The following is an 18292-nucleotide window of genomic DNA, read 5'->3' on the forward strand; positions in this document are numbered from 1 at the left end:
TGTTAACATAAAATATATCTGGTTAGTAGAATTTAATTTTTTTTGGTAGCCTAGTTCCTGTAATGTGAATTTTCTCAGTACTTGCTTCTCTCTGGTATGACTTACACTGTGGATAGAAATGTTAAGACATGTGTACATTAGTGTAACATCCCTCTTTGGAGGTCAAGAGAATTGTCATTGCCAGAGTATAGTGTGTGTCACTTGTCTCTTATAATGATTGCATTTCTTCTTTTTTAGGTGATACAGTTAATATTGGAGATGTGTCCTACAAGCTGAAAACACCCAAGAACCCAGAACTTGTCCCACAGAACTACAGTAAGAAATGATATTTGTGAATGGATACATTTTTAAATTTCATTGTGGGCATTAAAAAAAAATTAGAATGGCTGATGTAAACCCAGGGTACTGTCATCAGTCTCATGCAGTATAGTGTATAGTGTTTTTGTTGGCTTCTTGCTTTGGAGTGGTTAAGTCAGTCTGAGGCATCTCCTCGTTTGTGGCTTTTTTCAGAAGTGTCCATGTTCATCACATACTGTGGCTTGAGTTGGGTATTAAATATTACAAAATACATTCAGTAAAAATCAGTTCTTATTTGGTTAATTTTGATCATTTTATGAAGTTGTATGGACATCATGATCACTCATCACTGCTAAACACCCTGTGTGTCTGATTCCCTGCCACGGAAACCACTGTGCTCTTCTTAGCCATACTAAATCAGCGGCATCTATTTCTTAGGTTTATGAAAATAGTGGCATTATGCTGTTTGTGTGTGTGTGTGTGTGTGTGTGTGTGTGTAATGTCTGTATGTATCTGGCTTCTTTCCATTAAGAACATGAATTTAAGGCTCATCCATGTTGCTGGACCTATCCATTGTGAATTTTGTTTTATTGAGATTGAATTCATACACTATACAGTTCACATTAAAGATCTATTTTATGAGTGTGTGTGTGCCTGAGTGTATGTATGTGCACTGCATGTGAGCATGTGCCTGGAGAGATGATGTCTGTGTTGGGGTCTGAATCTGTGTCCTCTACAAAAGCAGCAAGTGCTCTTAACTCTCTCTCCAGGCCCAAAGTCCACCGTCTTAAAATAGCCATTCAGTTTTTCTGAGTTGTGCAGTCATCACCACTGTCTCACCTCTGTGCAATTTTGTCATTCCTAAATAGAAAAAGTATGACCATTAATGGTCATTCCTTCATGCCCTCTTTCCTCCTTTCCCTCATCTCCAGCCATAGGCAGTCACTGCTACTGTGTCTCATATTACTCTTCAGTTGCCTGCTTTGGACATGTCGTTGGCAGTGCGGCCATATACCAAGTGGTTTTTCTATCTGGCTTATTTTATTAATGGGATGTTTTTAGTGTAATGTTTGAGGTTATGACATGTGTTACTTCATTGCTATTTATGACTGAATAATATCCCATTATATGAATAGTTTATATTTATTTTACTTATTCATTAGTTGATGGGCATTTTGGATGGGCATTGTTTCTTTTTGGGTGTATTATAAATAATATTGTTACAGAAAATTTTATACAAAAAGTGGTTTTGTGTTGTTGTTGCAAACATTCATAGGAGAGGAATTGCTTGGCCATATGGGAATCCTGTTTAAAGTTTTGAGGAATTACCAACATGATTTCAAAGGAGTTTCAGCATTTTACATTGCCATCAGCAGTCCTCATTAGTACTTGTTATTGTCTCCTTTGGTTGGTGTTTGTTTGAGATACTAGGAATTGAAGCCTAGCCCTCGTGCTGGCTACATCAGCATTAGCCATTCCGCTGCAACCCCAGCCTTCTTTAATTTTTATTTTTAGAATTTCAGACAGGGTCTCATGAAGTTGCCCAGCATGGCTTTGAATTCACTGTGTTACTCAACCAGCCTTTGACCTTCCTGTCTTAGTCTCATGTATATCTGGGATTATAGACCTGCGCTACCTGGCTCTGCCTTTTTGGAAGTAGTACTTTCGGGTTTTGATAGGCAGCTCTCAAATAACTTGCAGTCATTTCATTGCTCAAAATAATTTCACCCTGTCTCTCAAAATTTAAAGTATCTTTCTAATAGCCTGGGAAATTAAGTTGACCTTGGGAAGGTTAGTCATTAGCTGTTTTGATCTGGCCTTAGGCTCAGTTCATCTAGCCTCCTATTCTGTATTCCTTTTTTTAAATTTATTTTTTATGTATATATATATATATATATATATATATATTTATATAAAAAGACCAATAATAGCAGTATGTTGTGCATCAATAGCAGCAACAGCTTTTCCAGGTTCTGCAGTCATTTGAACAAAATTGTAGAGACATCCAGCACACTCCATTAAAAAAAAAAACAACAAAAAAGGTGAAAAACAAAATCCCAGAAAACAGCACAGTTCTGTTACTCTTGTGGTACCTGGCACCATTTTTTTTTTTTAAAATTAGCTATTCTGTATTCCTATTAACTGCTGAAAGCAATGTTGTTCAGATTAATACTTACTTATATAGTAACACACATACGCTTATGTACATATATATATATATATATATATATATATATATCTCAACCCTTTCTCCCAGTATCCAAAATAGTGACCTCTGTTCCCTCCTCCCACTTTTGTGCTTTTATTGTCATATGAATTATAACCATACACATAGATCTGGGGTTGGGTGATAGTGAAAGGGATGACCATGCAAGCATGAGATAACTTAGTTTGTTTCTCAGACCCCACATAAAAAAGCTGGGAGTAATGTTGCATGCTTGTGTTCCCAGCCCTGGGGAGGCAGAGACAGGCAGATTCCTGGGATTGAAAGCAGGCTACCCTTACCTAATTGGTGAGGTTCAGACTAAGTAAGAGATAAGTATCTGTTTTATAAACCAAGAACAAAAATGCTTGAGGCATGATGCCCAAAGTTGACCCTGGCTTCCTTTCGTAAGCACCTGTGCCACCCCTCCCCCCATTTTCACTCAGCCACATAAACACACACACACACACACACACACACACACACACACACACACACACACACACACACACAAAAACAAAACAAAAAAAACAGTCCTGACAGTTTTATCATCATTGTTTTATAAAGTTGTCTTTTGAGGCTGCAAAAGGAAAGTACAGACAAAAGCATGTTTATGTCTTTATGTTTATCCATGCAGTTTCTTTTGCCATTTCTTGGGTAAATTTGAATTGCTGTCTAGTGAGCTTTTATGTCAGCCTGAATTTTTTTGTACTGCAGCTCAGCTATGGATGAATGCTCTGTTTTTGTTATTTAGAAATGCCTTAATTTTTTCTTCCTGTTTTGAAGGATAATTTCACTGACTACAGATTTCTCAGCTGACAGTTTTTGTTTCTTGTTTTGTTTTGGCATTGTGAATATGTTATCTTGGTGCTTCCAGCCTCCCTGGTTTCTGTGAGGGTCACTTATTGATCTCATCAGTAACTCCCCCCTACCCCTTATGCCGTGGTGAGTCATTTATCACTTTCTCCTTCTTATACAGGTTCTTTCTGGCTTTTGATGATTTGACTGGGGTCCTGTCCTAGAAGCCTGGTCTCCATTGTGAGTGTGCTGGGATGATGGGAACTTGGCCCTGACAATGATCTGTTTTACAAAGACCAAGTCTTGCCTTCCCCACTGTTCGTCTTCCCATTCCATTGATTTCTCTTCCTCTCACATACTCTTACCAGGTATTTGGTTATAACAATAGAAAACAGACTTAATACAAGTTAATTAAGTGCTGACTTCTGACTTTTTCCTGTTCAAAGTTTGTCAAGCTTCTTGGTTGTTGAATGCCAAGATTTTGGCCATTTTTCCCCCTTAAATCTCGGTCCCTCCCTACCCCTGTCTCCCTATCTTTCTTCTCTAGACTTCTTATTATTGGCATGTTGATAGAATTCATAACCCCTCAGCACCTGAGACTGTTCCTCCTTTTCATTTCTGTTCATAGGCTGGGTTGCATCCGTTTGTCTGTCTTCAGGTTTGCCTTGTTCTGCATCCATCCAGGGATCCATCTTTCCATCAGATGATTCTGTTACTTGCTCACATCTGCTTCTTAGCCCGTCTAGTGATTTTTTTTTTCCTTTTACTTACTGTAACTTTCAAGTTCATAGTTTCTGTTGGGAGTTTTAAAATAATTTCTGTCTATTTACATTGTTTGCTGACACATTGTTGTCATGCTGTCCTTTAATTCCTTACTCAGTTTCTTTTCATTCTAAAAATGTATTTATAATAACCAATTGCTTGTTGTCCTAGTTTGCTTTCTTTTTTTTTTGTTCACTCATTTGTTTTATTATTTTTTCTTTCTTTTTTATTTGAATTAGAAAGAAGATTGTTTTACATGACAATCCCAGTTCCCTTCTCCCTCCCATCCTCCCCTACCACTCCCCCAACTAAAACCCTACCAATCACATATCCTTTCGGCTTCCCCTGGATGGTGAGGCCTTCCATAGGGGGGTCATCAGTGTCTATCGTATCCATTGGGATAGGGCCTAGGCCCACACCCATGTGTGTTGGCTCAGGGACTATTCCTCTATGTGGAATGGGCTCCCACAGTCCTCATCTGTGCTAGGGATAAGTACTGAACAACTACAGGAGGTCCTGTAGATTTCCGAGGTTTCCTCACTGAAACCCATGTTCCTGGGGTCTGGATCAGTCCCATGCTGGTATCCCAGCTATCAGTCTGGGGAACAAGAGTTCCCCAATGTTCAGGTCAGCTGTTTCTGTGGGTTTCACCAGCCTGGTCTGGGCTTTTCACTCGACCTTCTCTGCACCTGCACGTTAAAACCATTAATGTTGAGGGATATTAATGACCATTGATTGTTCATTCTTTTCTGTTTTTGATTTGGTGATGGTGGTGAAATTATGTGTGGGATTCTATCCCTTTTTCCTTTTGGCTGTTGGTAAAGTGGGATTATCTATGGCCTATATTTTTTTGGTTGTACTTAATTTCTTGGGTTGCAGTTTTCCTTCCAGAATTTTCTGTAGGGCTGGAATGGTGGATATGTATTGTTTGAATCTGGTTTTGTCATGGAATATCTTGTTTTCACCATCTATATTGATTGAAAGCTTTGCTGGGTATAGTAGTCTGGGCTGGCATCCATGGTCTCTTAGTGTAGGTAGAATATCTATCCAGGACCTTCTGGCTTTCAGAGTTTCCACGGAAAAGTCAGGTGTAATTCTGATAGGTTTGCCTTTATATGTTACTTGACCTTTTTCCTTTGCTGCTTTTAATATTTTCTCTTTATTCTGTATGTTTGGTGTTTTGATTATTATGTGGCGAGGAGATCTTTTTTTGGTTCAGCTTATTTGGTGTTCTGTAGGCTTCTTGTATTTTCATTGTCATGTCTTTATTTAGGTTGGGAAAATTTTCTTCTATGATTTTGTTGAATATGTTTTCTGTGCCTTTGAGTTGGATTTCTTCACCTTCTTCTATACCTATTATTCTTAGGTTTGGTCTTTTCATGGTATCCCATATTTCCTGGATATTTTATGTTAGGGATTGGTTGGACTTAAGATTTTCTTTGGTTGATGAGTCTATTTCTCCTAGTGTATCTTCAACTCCTGAGATTCTCTCTTCCATCTCTTGTATTCTATTGGTTATGCTTGCATCTGTAGTTCCTGATCATTTACCCAGCTTTTCTATTTCCAGAATTCCCTCAGATTGTGCTTTCTTTATTGTCTCTATTTCAGTTTTTAGGTCTTGAACTGTTTCCTTGAGAGATTTGTTGATATCTTGTATTTTTTGGTTTGTTTTTTCTTCCATTTCTTTAAGGGACTTTCTCATGTCTTCTTTGAGGTTGTCTATCATTTTCATGAAGATTTTTTTAGGTCATTCTCTTCTGTTTCATCTGCATTGTGATGTTTAGGTCTTGCTGGTGTATGTTTCCTAGTCTCCGGTGGTGTCATATTGGGTTTTCTGTTGCTGAATGTGCTTTTAGATTGTCCTCTTCTCATCCTTTCTTCTGGTGTATTAAGAGTCTCTTCCTCTGGTGGGTAGGGGATCAAGGTTCTCTTCTGGTAGATGCAAACAGTTCCAATACTCTGATGTCTTCTTGTGGATGAAGGTGGCACTGTTACCGGGGCCTTGGCAGTATCTGGGTGTGTTAGGTCCAGCTGCCGAGTTCAGACCCAGTGAGACCCCTGGCATCAGGTGTCCCCTAAAGAAGGCTGAAGAACTGGAACTGGAAACATCCCTTGGCCTACTCGGGCTGGCGGATGGAGGTAGAACTGACACCGGGGCCATGCCAGTGTCTGGGTGTGTTGAATCTCGCTGCCGAGTTCAGATCCAGGAAGCACACCCCTGGCATCAGCCTAGTTTGCTTTCTATTGCTGTGATAAACATCATGACCAAAAGCAGCTTGAGGAGGAAAGGATTTATCTACCAACCTCCAGGTCACAGTCATTCTGAAGGAAGTCAGGGCAGGGTCTCAAAGAAGGAACCTAGAGGTGGGAATTGAAGCAGAGACCATGGCCGACACTGCTCAATAGCTTGCTCAGCCTGCTTTCTTTTCCCACCCAGAGCCACCTGCCCAGGGCACTGTCCACAGTGAACTGGCCTCCCCAAATCACCCATGTATCAAGAAAATATCCCACAAGTTTGCTACAGGCCAACCTAATGGAGGCAGTTCTCAAGGTTCTATCTTCTCAGATGATCATGTTTGTGTCAAGTTGACAAAAACTAGCCAGCAGACATGTCTACTAAGTGTCTGTCTGTTTCTGTCTACCTGTAACAATAAATTTTTCCACCAAGCCACCTGAGCCCTGCTGCCACATGGGTATCTAAAAGTAACACATAGAGTCTTAATTAGGTACAGTGCTGCTGGCCAATGACAAGGATTTCTTATAAAAACTTATCTTATTGAGGATGTCAGCCATATGATCCCTCTTTTGCCAGTGATCACATGGCGACTACAGAGTAGAGCGTAGGAGGAAAAGAGTGATTTCTTGCTTGTTCCTGCTTGTATTCTGAGTCTGCCTGCTATGTCACTTCCTGCCTGGATCAGAAGACTTCTCTTTACTACATTTCCCAGAATTCTCCTTGACTCCTAGTCTCACCTATCTTGCTCCCCTATTAGCCAACAGTGCTTTATTCAATAACTAATAAGATAAACATATACAGAAGGACCTCCCCATCATCTATCACTAAAACAGCTTTCATTAACTTTTTCTTTCTATACTCTTCTGAACCATACTTTCTCATTTCTTTGTTCTAGTAGCTTCTGTTGTTGAAAGTGCACATTTAAAGCAATGTGGCAGCATGGGAAACAGTGTTTTTGTGGGATTTGTTGTTGCTGCTACGTTAAGTGACTTTGCTTAGCTATTTTTCTAAATTGTGTATTCTTTATCACCCTCAGCTATTAAGGTTTCCCTTTAGTTTCATGATCACTAAATGGACACACAGCTTTCTTAAATGGCCCGAAGAAACAATTCTCTTGGTCTTTTCTGAGGGGCTTTTGTTGTGAGCATGCCACGTTGGGAACAGGTTGACATGTTTATGCCTTTCTACAAAGTCAGGATTTATTGTTTAACAAAAGATTCACAAAGATACATCAGTCTCATACTACTGAACCCCCTTGTGCTCATGGCATTGGCAACCATGCTGCTTTTACTTCAGTATCAATTGTATGAATCCTAAAATTACATATTATATCTCAGACAGGTGTGTGTGTGTGTGTGTGTGTGTGTGTGTGTGTGTGTGTGTGTGTGTGTGTAGAATGACTAAGAAAGGGTTAATGAGGCTACAGAGTTCAAGCTGCCTGACCTGAAAGCAGAGACTAAGAGCTTGGACAGAGGCAAGGAAAATGTCTGGAGGGGATCAGGTAAGAAATCTGAACAGGCACAAACCTGTTCAAAGCAGAGTTGTCAAATGCAGGGACAAGCCATGTTTAAATGTCAGTTTCAATGGTCTGTGTGCCATGGGGAGGGGAAACTGTTGGAGCCTAGGGGCAGAGGTGAGGTCCTTGGCAATTCTGGTTGAGTTTTGTGATAAGCGACCGGGTGAGGTTCTGTGTGCTGCTGTATCTCAGTCTTTGGGGGCTGAGGGGGTGGGAGTGGGATAGGGCTTTTCAGTACCAGAAGTGGGAGTGACACCTGGTGTGTAATAAGCACGTGTCGGGTGTTTTCAGATATTGTTTGACTGTGTTCTTGAGTTCCTGATTTAACTTGGTAAGTCCATATTTTATTTATGTCAATGTTCACCATCAGTCTGTGCTATGGTGGAGCTAGACAGATGGTGGCTGTTTACTCATCCAAACAAGATGCTGACTCATTCTCCTTCAGCATTTGCTCTTAAAATGCTCTAGCCAACTGCTTGTGCTGACTAGTTTTTGTCACCTCAACACAAGCTAGATAGAGTCCCCTGGGAAGAGGCAACCTCAATTAAGGAATTGCCTCCATCAGACTGGCCTGTGAGCATGTCTGTCGGCATTTTTTTTTTAAAATTAATAACTGATGTAGGAGGGTCCACTGTGTATGATGGGCAGGTGGTCCTGTGTTGTATAAGAAATCAGATTGATTGAGCCATTTAAAGCAATTCACTAACAGCATCCCTTCATGGCTTTTGCTTGCCTTCCCGCCCTGGCTTCCCCTAGTGATGGAGTGTGCCATGACAGTGTAGGCTGAAGCAAACCCTCACCTCTCCAAGCTGGTTTTGGTAATGTTTATCACAATAACAGAAAACAACCCAGGACACTGCTGCTTGACAAAATGGAGTTACTCAAGGCTAGGCACAGCTTAAAGCTGCTATCTCATAAAATGAGGAATGACTTAAGATCGTGCATGGCACGATCTCCACAACTTTGCTGAACACCAGGGCCTGCACCACACTGGGCATGCCTCACTCTCCTTGTAAATGTTCCTTTACCTGCTACAGACTCTCAGGGTCAGCCAGAAGTAAGATATTAGATCTTCCTAGTGTTTGCCTGAATATATGCTTGGCCTCCTAGGTTCCTAAGAATAGACTGGAGTGTCTGGTGAACATCTATTTTTTAATTTTTTTTTTTTAGCATTTTTTGATCACCCCCCCTTTAACTCTAATTGGTTTCTCTGCTGCAGACAACTGTAATGTTAAATAATTGTAGCTGCTTTTTGTGGGGTGCATAGTGCTGTTTCTACACAATGAGCTTTGAGTAGGTTAAGTGAGGATGGATTCTTTGCAGAGAGCTTCCAGACCAGCTTGGGTGATAGTTCTCTGGGAATGGGATTTTGGGGACACTCCAGCCTGTTTTGTCCCCTTCATTGGCTGTTAGGTGCTGGTGTTCGCCGTGATGATGAGTGGCTGGTTTACTAGCCATATTAGAGTCTGAGTGGTTGGGATGGAATAGGGGCAAGTTAAAAACAACACCAAATTTGTTTTCCCCAAGGTTCTCCCATTTTCCTTGAACTAATGCCTATCAGCCCATTGAAAGCCATTTTTTTAATTTGTAGAGTTTTGGAAAAATTTATTTGGACAATTTTTATCAGTATTCTCACTTGTCCTTTAAATGGAGAGATGAATTTTCAGAGGTCCTTTCTCTGTTGTTCTAGTAATAGGAGATTACTAGAATTGAGCTCTCATATTTGTTAGCTTTTGCCTGAGGAGTAATGAGGTACATAGTATTTTCTTTTACTTACTGGCCATTTTCATACCTCTGCTTACAAAATGCTTGTTAAAGCCATTTTCCCATTTGAGGTATTGACTTGTTTGCCTTTTGAAATTGATTTCCACAAGGTTCTCATACATTTTGGCTACAAATCTCTCTCTCTCTCTCTCTCTCTCTCTCTCTCTCTCTCTCTCTCTGTCTGTCTCTCTGTCTCTCTCTGTCTCTCTCTGTTCTCTCTCTTCTCTCTCTCTCTCTCTCTCTCTTCTCTCTCTCTCGTGTGTGTGTGTGTGTGTGTGTGTGTGTGTGTGTATGTGTATAACCATACTTTTTCCCAATCAATTTGCTTAGTCATTTTTTGTTGTTAATTGGTTGGTAAGTATTTGATTATATTAGGTTGTTGGTTTACTTTGACTTCTGTTCCTTGTGTTTGTAATGATATTTATGCCTTTTTCTAAGAAATTTATAGTTCTGTTTTGTTTTAGCTCAGTTTGGAAGTTTATTTGTCTTCTGTTCTCATTTTTGTTATGTCGCTCAGGCTTTGAACTCTTAAGCTCAAGTGGTCTTGCTACCTCAGTCTCCTGGCACCTGAGACTGCAAGTGTGTGGTACCATGAAGCTGGCACAAAGCTTTCAGGAGACTGCCTTTATTATTCTTTAACTCCTTTTAGACTCTATAGTGATGTCTGCCCTTTACGCCTGATATCGGAGCTCTGTACGCACATGTTTTATTGGTCGTTCTTTTAAAGATTGGAATTTTAAGAAATCTGTTACATTTTATTAGTTAATCAATTAACTTATTTGTGTGCACATGTGACAACAGGTGTGTGAGCACTCACTTGCCACAGAGCATGTGGGAGTTGGTTTTCTCCCATGGTGTGTGTCCTGGGGATTAGACTCAGATTGCCAGGCTGTGACAAGTGCCTTTACTTACTGAGCCATTTAGCAAGCCTAGAAACAGTTTTTAAAAATTAGTTAATAGAAAAAGATTCCTTTATTTTATGTGTATAGGTGTTTTGTCTGCATGCATGTCTGTGTGCCACTTTGTGTCTGGCGCCTGCAGCCACCAGAGGAGAGCTTTAGAGCACGGGAACTGGAGTTACAGGTGATTGTGAGCCACCAGCTTGTTGTAAGTCCAGAGTGTTTCTCCTCCCATCCATCATTCCACAGGGTTGAAAGTTAGCTCCTGGCCTCTCCTGTCCTTGAAAAGATTTATTACTTTCTTCCCAGAATTCAGCTCATTTGGCTTTCTGTTTTTTAATTTTTTATTATTTTTAATTACTCATATTTATATATCCATCCTCCCATTCCCTTGCCCTCCCCTCCTCCCATGTTCCCCACCCAACCCAACCCCACTTCCTCCCCAGGGATAGTGAGGCCCTCCACCAGGGACCTTCAAAGTCTGTCATATTGTTTGGGGAGGGTCTAGACCCTCCTTGCTGTATCTGGGTTGCAATTGTATCACTCCATCGGGAATGGGCTCCCAGAGTCTGCCATTTGGCTTTCTGTAAAATGTTTTCATTATAAATTTTATTTTTCTATTGAGCTATACATTTTCCCACCTCTCCTTCCCCACTTCCCTCACCCTGCCCCTGCCCCCTGCCCCCCCCTGCCCCCTGCCCCTGCCCCCTGCCCCCTGCCCCCCTGCCCCCTGCCCCTGCCCCTGCCCCCTGCCCCCCTGCCCCTGCCCCCTGCCCCAAGCTCCCAATTTGCTCAGGAGATCTTAATATTTTTTTATTGATCATTTGGGAATCTATTATGTACCCCAATTGTGCTCATCTCCCCATACCCCCCTTTATTCCCTCTCCAGGAAAACAAACAAACAAATCTATCTTGTGTTGTCCAAATATTCACTAGAGCATGGTCAAATTCCTAGTGGCCAGCCCTCTAAGGGAGGATTAGTCTTTCTCCTCCTGCATCAGCACTAGAAACCATCATCTGAGGAGAGCCAAGTGGTGGCCAGAGCAGGGTGGGGCCAGACCTCCCTTGTCCTCTGACATTAATTAACATGGATGGCTTCAGGAGGCAGCCTAGACCTCAGGCATCCGCATGGGCTTCTGTGGTCACGTGGGCTGCAGACATCAATGTGGCCCTTGGCTGTATCAGGACCACTGACTGGCTCACGGTCCGCAGTGGCTGCATGGGCCATGAGCCTCGACATGGCCTCAGGTGGTTGGTTTTACATGGCACTCACATCAGCATGGCACCCTGTAGCAGCAAAGCCTGAGGATATCACCAAGGCAACAGACTGCATGTGTTCACATGAATCGCAGGTCTATGGTCTATGGTCATCAACCATAGACACCATCATGGCCTCTGGTAATATCACGGACCATGGTGGTCCCTGGAGGTCCAGTCTGGAAAGTGAACCTTTCCTCATTCTGGGCCTCCATTGTTGCCCAGAGCCAGGGGGAGCCCACGGCTATGCAGCAGGTTCGGGGCTGAGTCTGCATCTGCATAAGCTCTGGGCTGTTGTACATTATCCTGCCAACCCTAGTGGGCAAAGACAACGTGCTGATCTCAGCCCCCTCTCTCACCTATGGCCACCATTGGGTCCCAGTTTCACCTCTCTCCATAGCACACACTCTGTTTTCTGTCTTTCCCACCTCTCCATCATTTGTAGTGATGCCTGGCTTGGCTGGCTGTCTTCCATAGCCCCCCAGGTCTCAAGGCAGGGGCTGCACTTGGCTTTCATTTGAATTTCTTTGCTTTTTTTTTTTTTTTAAAAATACATACATGGTGTCTGTGTGCCGTGTGTGTAGTGTTTTCTGAGAGGGCATTGGATCCCCTAGATCTGGAGTTACAGGCACTTGTGAGATGCCTTCATGAATGCTGGGAACTGAGTTTCGTCTAATGGAAGAGCAACAAGCACTCCTAACCACTGAGCCATGCCTCCATTTCTTTGTATTCTTAAGTGTGTGGCGAGTTTGGAGAAGCTGTTTTTTTTTAATAGATGAATTGTTTTGTTCTGGTTGTTAGGTTGATGTGAAATGCTCTTGCAGCTCTCATTATCCCAACAGTGGGAGTCAGAAACATTTATTTTTAATGTTTATTATTTAATGGTGATGTCTGAGAGCATTATTGTAACAGACAGCCTTTCTTTTCTAGGGGTAAGACTAGTGACATAAATTCTTCAACAAATTGTTATACATGTCTGCAGAAAAATGAAGAAAATAGACCTGTAATACCTTTGTGCCAGGAGTACAAGATTAAGTGAAAAAAGGTCATTTCTTTTGATTTCTGGGTCCTTTCTTATTATGAATGCAACACATTTTTTATAATAATAAATTTGAGAGTTGAGGGATAATCTTGCTTCCTAGCAGAAAATAGGAAAACTTATTTAGTTTCAGGTCTCGGGGAAATGCTCACTCACTGGGCTGTGCTACTTTGCGCTGCCTGAATTCTCTAAGGTGTCTAACCCCCAGGTCTCCTTGACTATGTGGAGATGGTGTCTCCGCCATATGGATTTGTTAGGCCACAGTCAGATCACAGGAGGCAAGTGTGTATGATGGTAGCTGGCATTTAATGTGATGTCTGATGAAGGGTCTGTGGGCAGGTGCAGGTTCCTCTGTGGTTTGGAGAGTCAGTGTTGACATTCTCCTTCCCAGCCCTCATGTGGCCATTTCCAAGTCAGTTGAAAATCCCTGTATCTACTGTCAACTTATCCCGGAGTCTGATTCCTGGACCCTTACATAATGCTGCCTTGTGAGCGGCACTGCTGAGTGTGAGGGTTTTTATCCTAATAAGACACCCTAAAAATACTCTTGTCTTCATTCAGTCTTTCTTTAAAAAGTAAATCTGGGCTGGGCATGTGGGCTGATTACAGTTACGCTCCCAAGTGTAGAGATTCCTACATACAAGGTTCTCACAGTTGCTAAATCCCTCACCAAACCCAAAACAGCAGCAGAGGGCCCACCATTAATGTCTTCCCTACATACCCCAGGGTTATCATTTTCACAGAGCCCTTATGGAATCATCTCAAAAAAACTTGTTTGTATTGTTTATAGCTTGCTCTCTTAAATTTACCTGAAGACTTTGCACTGAAAGTAACTGGGTAGCCAGCCTTTAGATTGCTGTTTGCATCTGCTTGTGTTTTCTGTCTGTCAGTCTGTCTGTCACTGCCCGATACCCTCACCTGTCACCTTTTGCATATCAAGAAGGTAGCAGCATGTTTTGCCCAGTGGTAATTGTTAGTGGTCTCTACTATTTTAACCGTTTCCCTCTGTTAGATGAAATGGTTAGGTGCTGGACTTGGAAAGAGAGGTGTCACTAGGTCAGTAGATCTTCAGAAGTGTCTGAAATGAGGCAGCTTCACCATCAGACAGAAAATGTATGTTTTTGTACATTTACTCTATTCAAATATTCTGTTTATGAGCTTTCTCTCCCTTTCCAAAGAGTGGTTCCAAAATGGGGAAATGATAGTTTCACTGTTACATAATTGATGAGAGATTATGGCTGAGGAAATTTTGAAGCATTCTTTTCTTTTAAGAGTTTAAAAATATATTCTTGGGGGAGCTACTGATTTGGGCAAGTGCCTGCAATGCAAATGTGAGACCCTTGACTTTGATTCCCACATAAAAGCCAGGTGTGGCCTGTAACCCCAGTATTGGAGAGTGCTGTGAGTGGAGACAGGCACCCCTCTGGAGCTCACTGGCCAGTGGAGCAATTGGTGAGCTCAGGTTCACAGAGACCCTGTCTTCAAAATGCAAGGTATCCACAGTAGAGTAGGACTCCCATCGTCAGCCTCCAGCCTGCACATGCACACATGCACACATGCACACGTTCACACAAACCCTCACACTATACACACACTGATAAATAAAATACTTTCCAAATGGTGTGGGTTTTTTTTTGTAAAGTTTGATACCCATTTTTCTCCCTGTATTTGTTTCAGTTTAGCTCATCCTAAGGATATTCTTTATCTTTTGAGAGCTAATATTTAAAATGAGGCTTAGGATGATGGCCTTTGTTGTAGACAGGAGTGCTGCCAACTATCACTCTCCTTGAAACTTTTCTTACTAGCCTGGAGAGTCAACCACAAGGAAGAGGTCGGAAGACTGCGGAGAGGCAAAGCCCAGACTTTCTGATTTCAGTTTGATTTCCTGTTTACCTTCTCAAAATGCCTTCGGCACTTCAAGGTACACTTCCTTTTCCTTGGAATTAACCCTTCAATGGAAGGAAGCACAATATATTGGAAGCTTCATTTGGAACTAAGTAGTATGAATGATGATAAAAAGAACTGCCGACTTAGTGATGGCAGTGCTTTTTATTTCTGTCCTTCCCAGAATTTTAGGGCACTGAGAAGTCAACACACAGTAGGAAGAAAGAGAGGCACAGTGTACCACAGTAACAAAAGCCCTGCTACTGTCAGGTGACAGGGACCAGAACACTCTCAGCCAGGAGCCTAACGTTCCCAGGCAGAGTACACAGAGAGCAGGGCTATCCTTTCACAGTGTGGTTGCTTGTTTCACCACCTCGGAGACAGCGCATGCTTGCATCTGCAGACACTTGTTGGCTTTTCACCTGCATGTCTCTGTCTTCACAGTGTAGGGCACCACGGGACATCTTTCAGTTCAGCGGCTAGCCTGCGGCCTGCACATCACACACACAGGAGTGGGATTGCCCTTTGGTGTTTTATTATTGAGGTCCTGTCAGCTCCTGCCTTTTCCATTCTATCTTCCCTGTGGCATCTTATTCCCCACTGTCCCCTGCAAGTGTTGGAGTGAGGAATTGAAGCCCTTTTGCTGTTTTGTGTGAAAACTAAATCTTAAGGCTTAGATGAAGTCAGCAGCTCTCTTATGTTTTGTGCTTGAAGTTAAAATGTTTTTTATCAAAGGAAGTATTTCTTCCAGAGCCTTTGAGGTGGTGCTCCCTAGGTAACAGGTTTTTAAGAGATAACTTTAAACCCACCGCAGAGGTAACCCTGATTCCTTGCATAATCTTGTTGCTACCTGCAGACAGTTATAGTTGAGGTTATTTAAGGTCACTGGACACACCAAACTTTATCGAAGCAGTTAGGCCCCAAAGGTTTTCTGTAAGAATTACACACACATTATGCTTTCAAAATGGATCTCAGGATTGGAAACTTCCCCTTTAGTTTATAAATAATTCAGAGGCTTGGGAAATTCATCAACGTCACAAATGCCAGAATGACATGGAGAAACAATGTGTTTTTTGTGTCAATGTAAATATTGTGGGACAATCATGGCAGCTATTATTTATACAAAGGTCACACAAAGGGGAAGCCTTACCTCAGTTTCTTTCTTGATAGAGGCAGAGGTTGAGGAAATGGGAAAGAAGCAAGACCTTTAGTGCTTAAGATCTTCTTTGTTTATATATGTTTTAATTTATTATTTGACAATTTTATACATGTATATAATATTCTAGTCACACTCATCATCCCACCTTCTCATATCATCTCCCTTTCCTGTTAATCCTGAAAATTTCCAGAAACAAAAACAAAAACAGTTGCACCATTTTGGCCAAATTATAGCAAACTTTTATTAAAATTTTAAATACTGACGAAGATGGAATGTGGTCAGGATCACAACTCCTCTGCATCACCTCCTGCCTCCAGGTTCCTACACAGTTTGAATTCCTGCTTTGGTTTCCCACAATGGACTGTGATTCAGGATATGCAAGCTAAATAAGCCCTTTCTTCCCAAGGTGCTTTTGGTCATTGTTTTTCATCATAGCAATAGAAACCCGGACTAGGACTAATTGTCTTCACCTATATAGTCAGCATGTTTTATAACATATCTGAACTTGTTCCTCCTGATATTTTGTACTCCTTGATGGACATGACTCCAATGCTCTCTGCCATGAGATGTATAATTTTTGGCTATGTAAAAGGTTAAAAAGGATTTCTGTGGATCTGCCTGACAATTTGGCCATGCTAATGACCATGTTTAAATGAGAAAATGAACTCAAATAGAAAGCCCTTAATTTAAACATAGCAATTTATAAATAACCTGTATATGTGAAAGATTATTACATATTTAGGATACAGATATTCCTACAAATTGTCGAGAAAAATCATGTGACCAGTAGAAACTAAGCTAAGGATTTCAGTAGGCACAACACAGAAGAGGAGTAAACAGTGGGTGGGTGAACCTTATTCTAGCCCTGCATGACAGCCAGCGAGTGGCAAGCTTCTTTGTAAGGTGTTAGTTTTCACATATTACCTTGACCAGAGTTGAAAACTGTTATGTCAGGCACACAGGGTCCAGGAAATGGCATTCCAATATATCACTGGCAGAAGTATTAGTTCCTGTGACTTTTCAGGAGAGTGAGACGACAGTGGCTATTAAAGTAAAAAGACTGCTTTTCAGACTTCTGAATAAAGAGGAGTATCTATTCTTACCAGTTTACACTGAAAAGCATGCTGGGTGTGGTGGTGTGTACCTGTGATTCCAGTCACTTGGAAGGCAGAGATGATGCAGGCTTATAATCTTAGCTAATCAGGAGACTGAGGCATGAGGATTCCAAGTTCAAGTCCTGCCTGGCCAGCAAAACAACTTGGAAGATGGCCTTGGGAACTTATCTCAAAACTGCAGCAAAATAAAGAGTTGAAGGGGTGGGGGCTGATAGATTAGCACAGCTCTTATACCTCATCAGGGGAGTTATTTGGTGGCTGATGGTGGTTAGTCCAGAAACTCAGCAAGCCAATCACAGTGTACATCAGTGGAATGCTTAATACAACAAATGGGATGTCTACACCACAGGGTCATGTTAGAAGAGGAGGCAGGAAGATTGTAAGGACCAGAGGTTAGAGGAAAACAGTGTCTTTGGCAACACACACTTAGGAAATAGGGCTCAGATGATCTGAGCTGGATCTAACCTGAAAGCTTTTTTCCTGTAGTTCTGTTTCCATGGTAACAGAAGATACTATGCAAACTGCCAAGGGAGGGAAGTAATTAATAACTCTACCCTACCCAGCCACAACACCCATGAGCTACAACAGTGATTAGCATTGGCAAGATATTCCTAATGGTGCAATAAGTGACACTCATATGCTAGTGTCACCAATGACCATCTAATTGGATCTTAGACCCACTCAACTGGAGGGAAATCTTGTTTGGTACTAGAAACCCAGCCAACTCTCCGGAACTACCGAGGTCATGGAATTTATAAAAGAATTTCCTATGGTAGCTTTATTAGAGCATCATAATTCCTAGTTGCATTCTACATCTTATCCTTATCCTACACTTATCCACAGATAAGTGTAGCTACCTCCCTCATCAAGGAAACTTCTCTTTACAGCAAATGGAGACCATTACAGAAAACCACAGCCAGACACAATGCAGAGATCAATAGATCATGGGGAGTCCAGCCCCATTGGATATATCTGTATCACAGCTCCTGCATGTCGGGCTCAGAGGACATTGAGGAAGTGTAGGCAGAAAGGCTACAAGAGCTAGAATACCAGAAAGTGTGCAACAGTCTTTTCTGTTAATGGCTGCATTAAAAACAAGACTAGGAAAACGGCAATATCAATAGACACACTGCCATAGAAGTGGGGGACTTCTGTGGGGCCACAGCTATACAGAGAACTATAGAAAACAAGTGACTGCGGGGAGAGGTAGAGTTATCCTCTTCCAGAGATGAACCCCCTTATTGGTTATCCAATACAAAGTGGTCAGCATTGGAACCATATGCACACAAACAACAAAAGACTTAGCAGGTTGTATTTATATATTTGTGCCCACACATACACATATGCTGTAACAGGGGCGTGT

General features: G+C 41.7%; 1 protein-coding gene across 2 annotated transcripts in view; it reads left to right on the forward strand.

Annotated features, from left to right (window-relative positions):
- Vwa8 (von Willebrand factor A domain containing 8) overlaps nucleotides 1–18292 on the forward strand; it is a 330350-nt gene that overhangs the window by 29548 nt on the left and 282510 nt on the right. For both annotated transcript variants that reach the window (XM_027390074.2, XM_027390075.2), the window contains exon 2: nucleotides 238–315. In XM_027390074.2, the coding sequence (XP_027245875.1) occupies nucleotides 238–315 (78 nt within the window). The remainder of the gene's footprint in view (nucleotides 1–237; nucleotides 316–18292) is intronic.

Source organism: Cricetulus griseus, assembly GCF_003668045.3.
Source record: "Cricetulus griseus strain 17A/GY chromosome 1 unlocalized genomic scaffold, alternate assembly CriGri-PICRH-1.0 chr1_1, whole genome shotgun sequence".
NCBI classification, from domain to species: domain Eukaryota; kingdom Metazoa; phylum Chordata; class Mammalia; order Rodentia; family Cricetidae; genus Cricetulus; species Cricetulus griseus.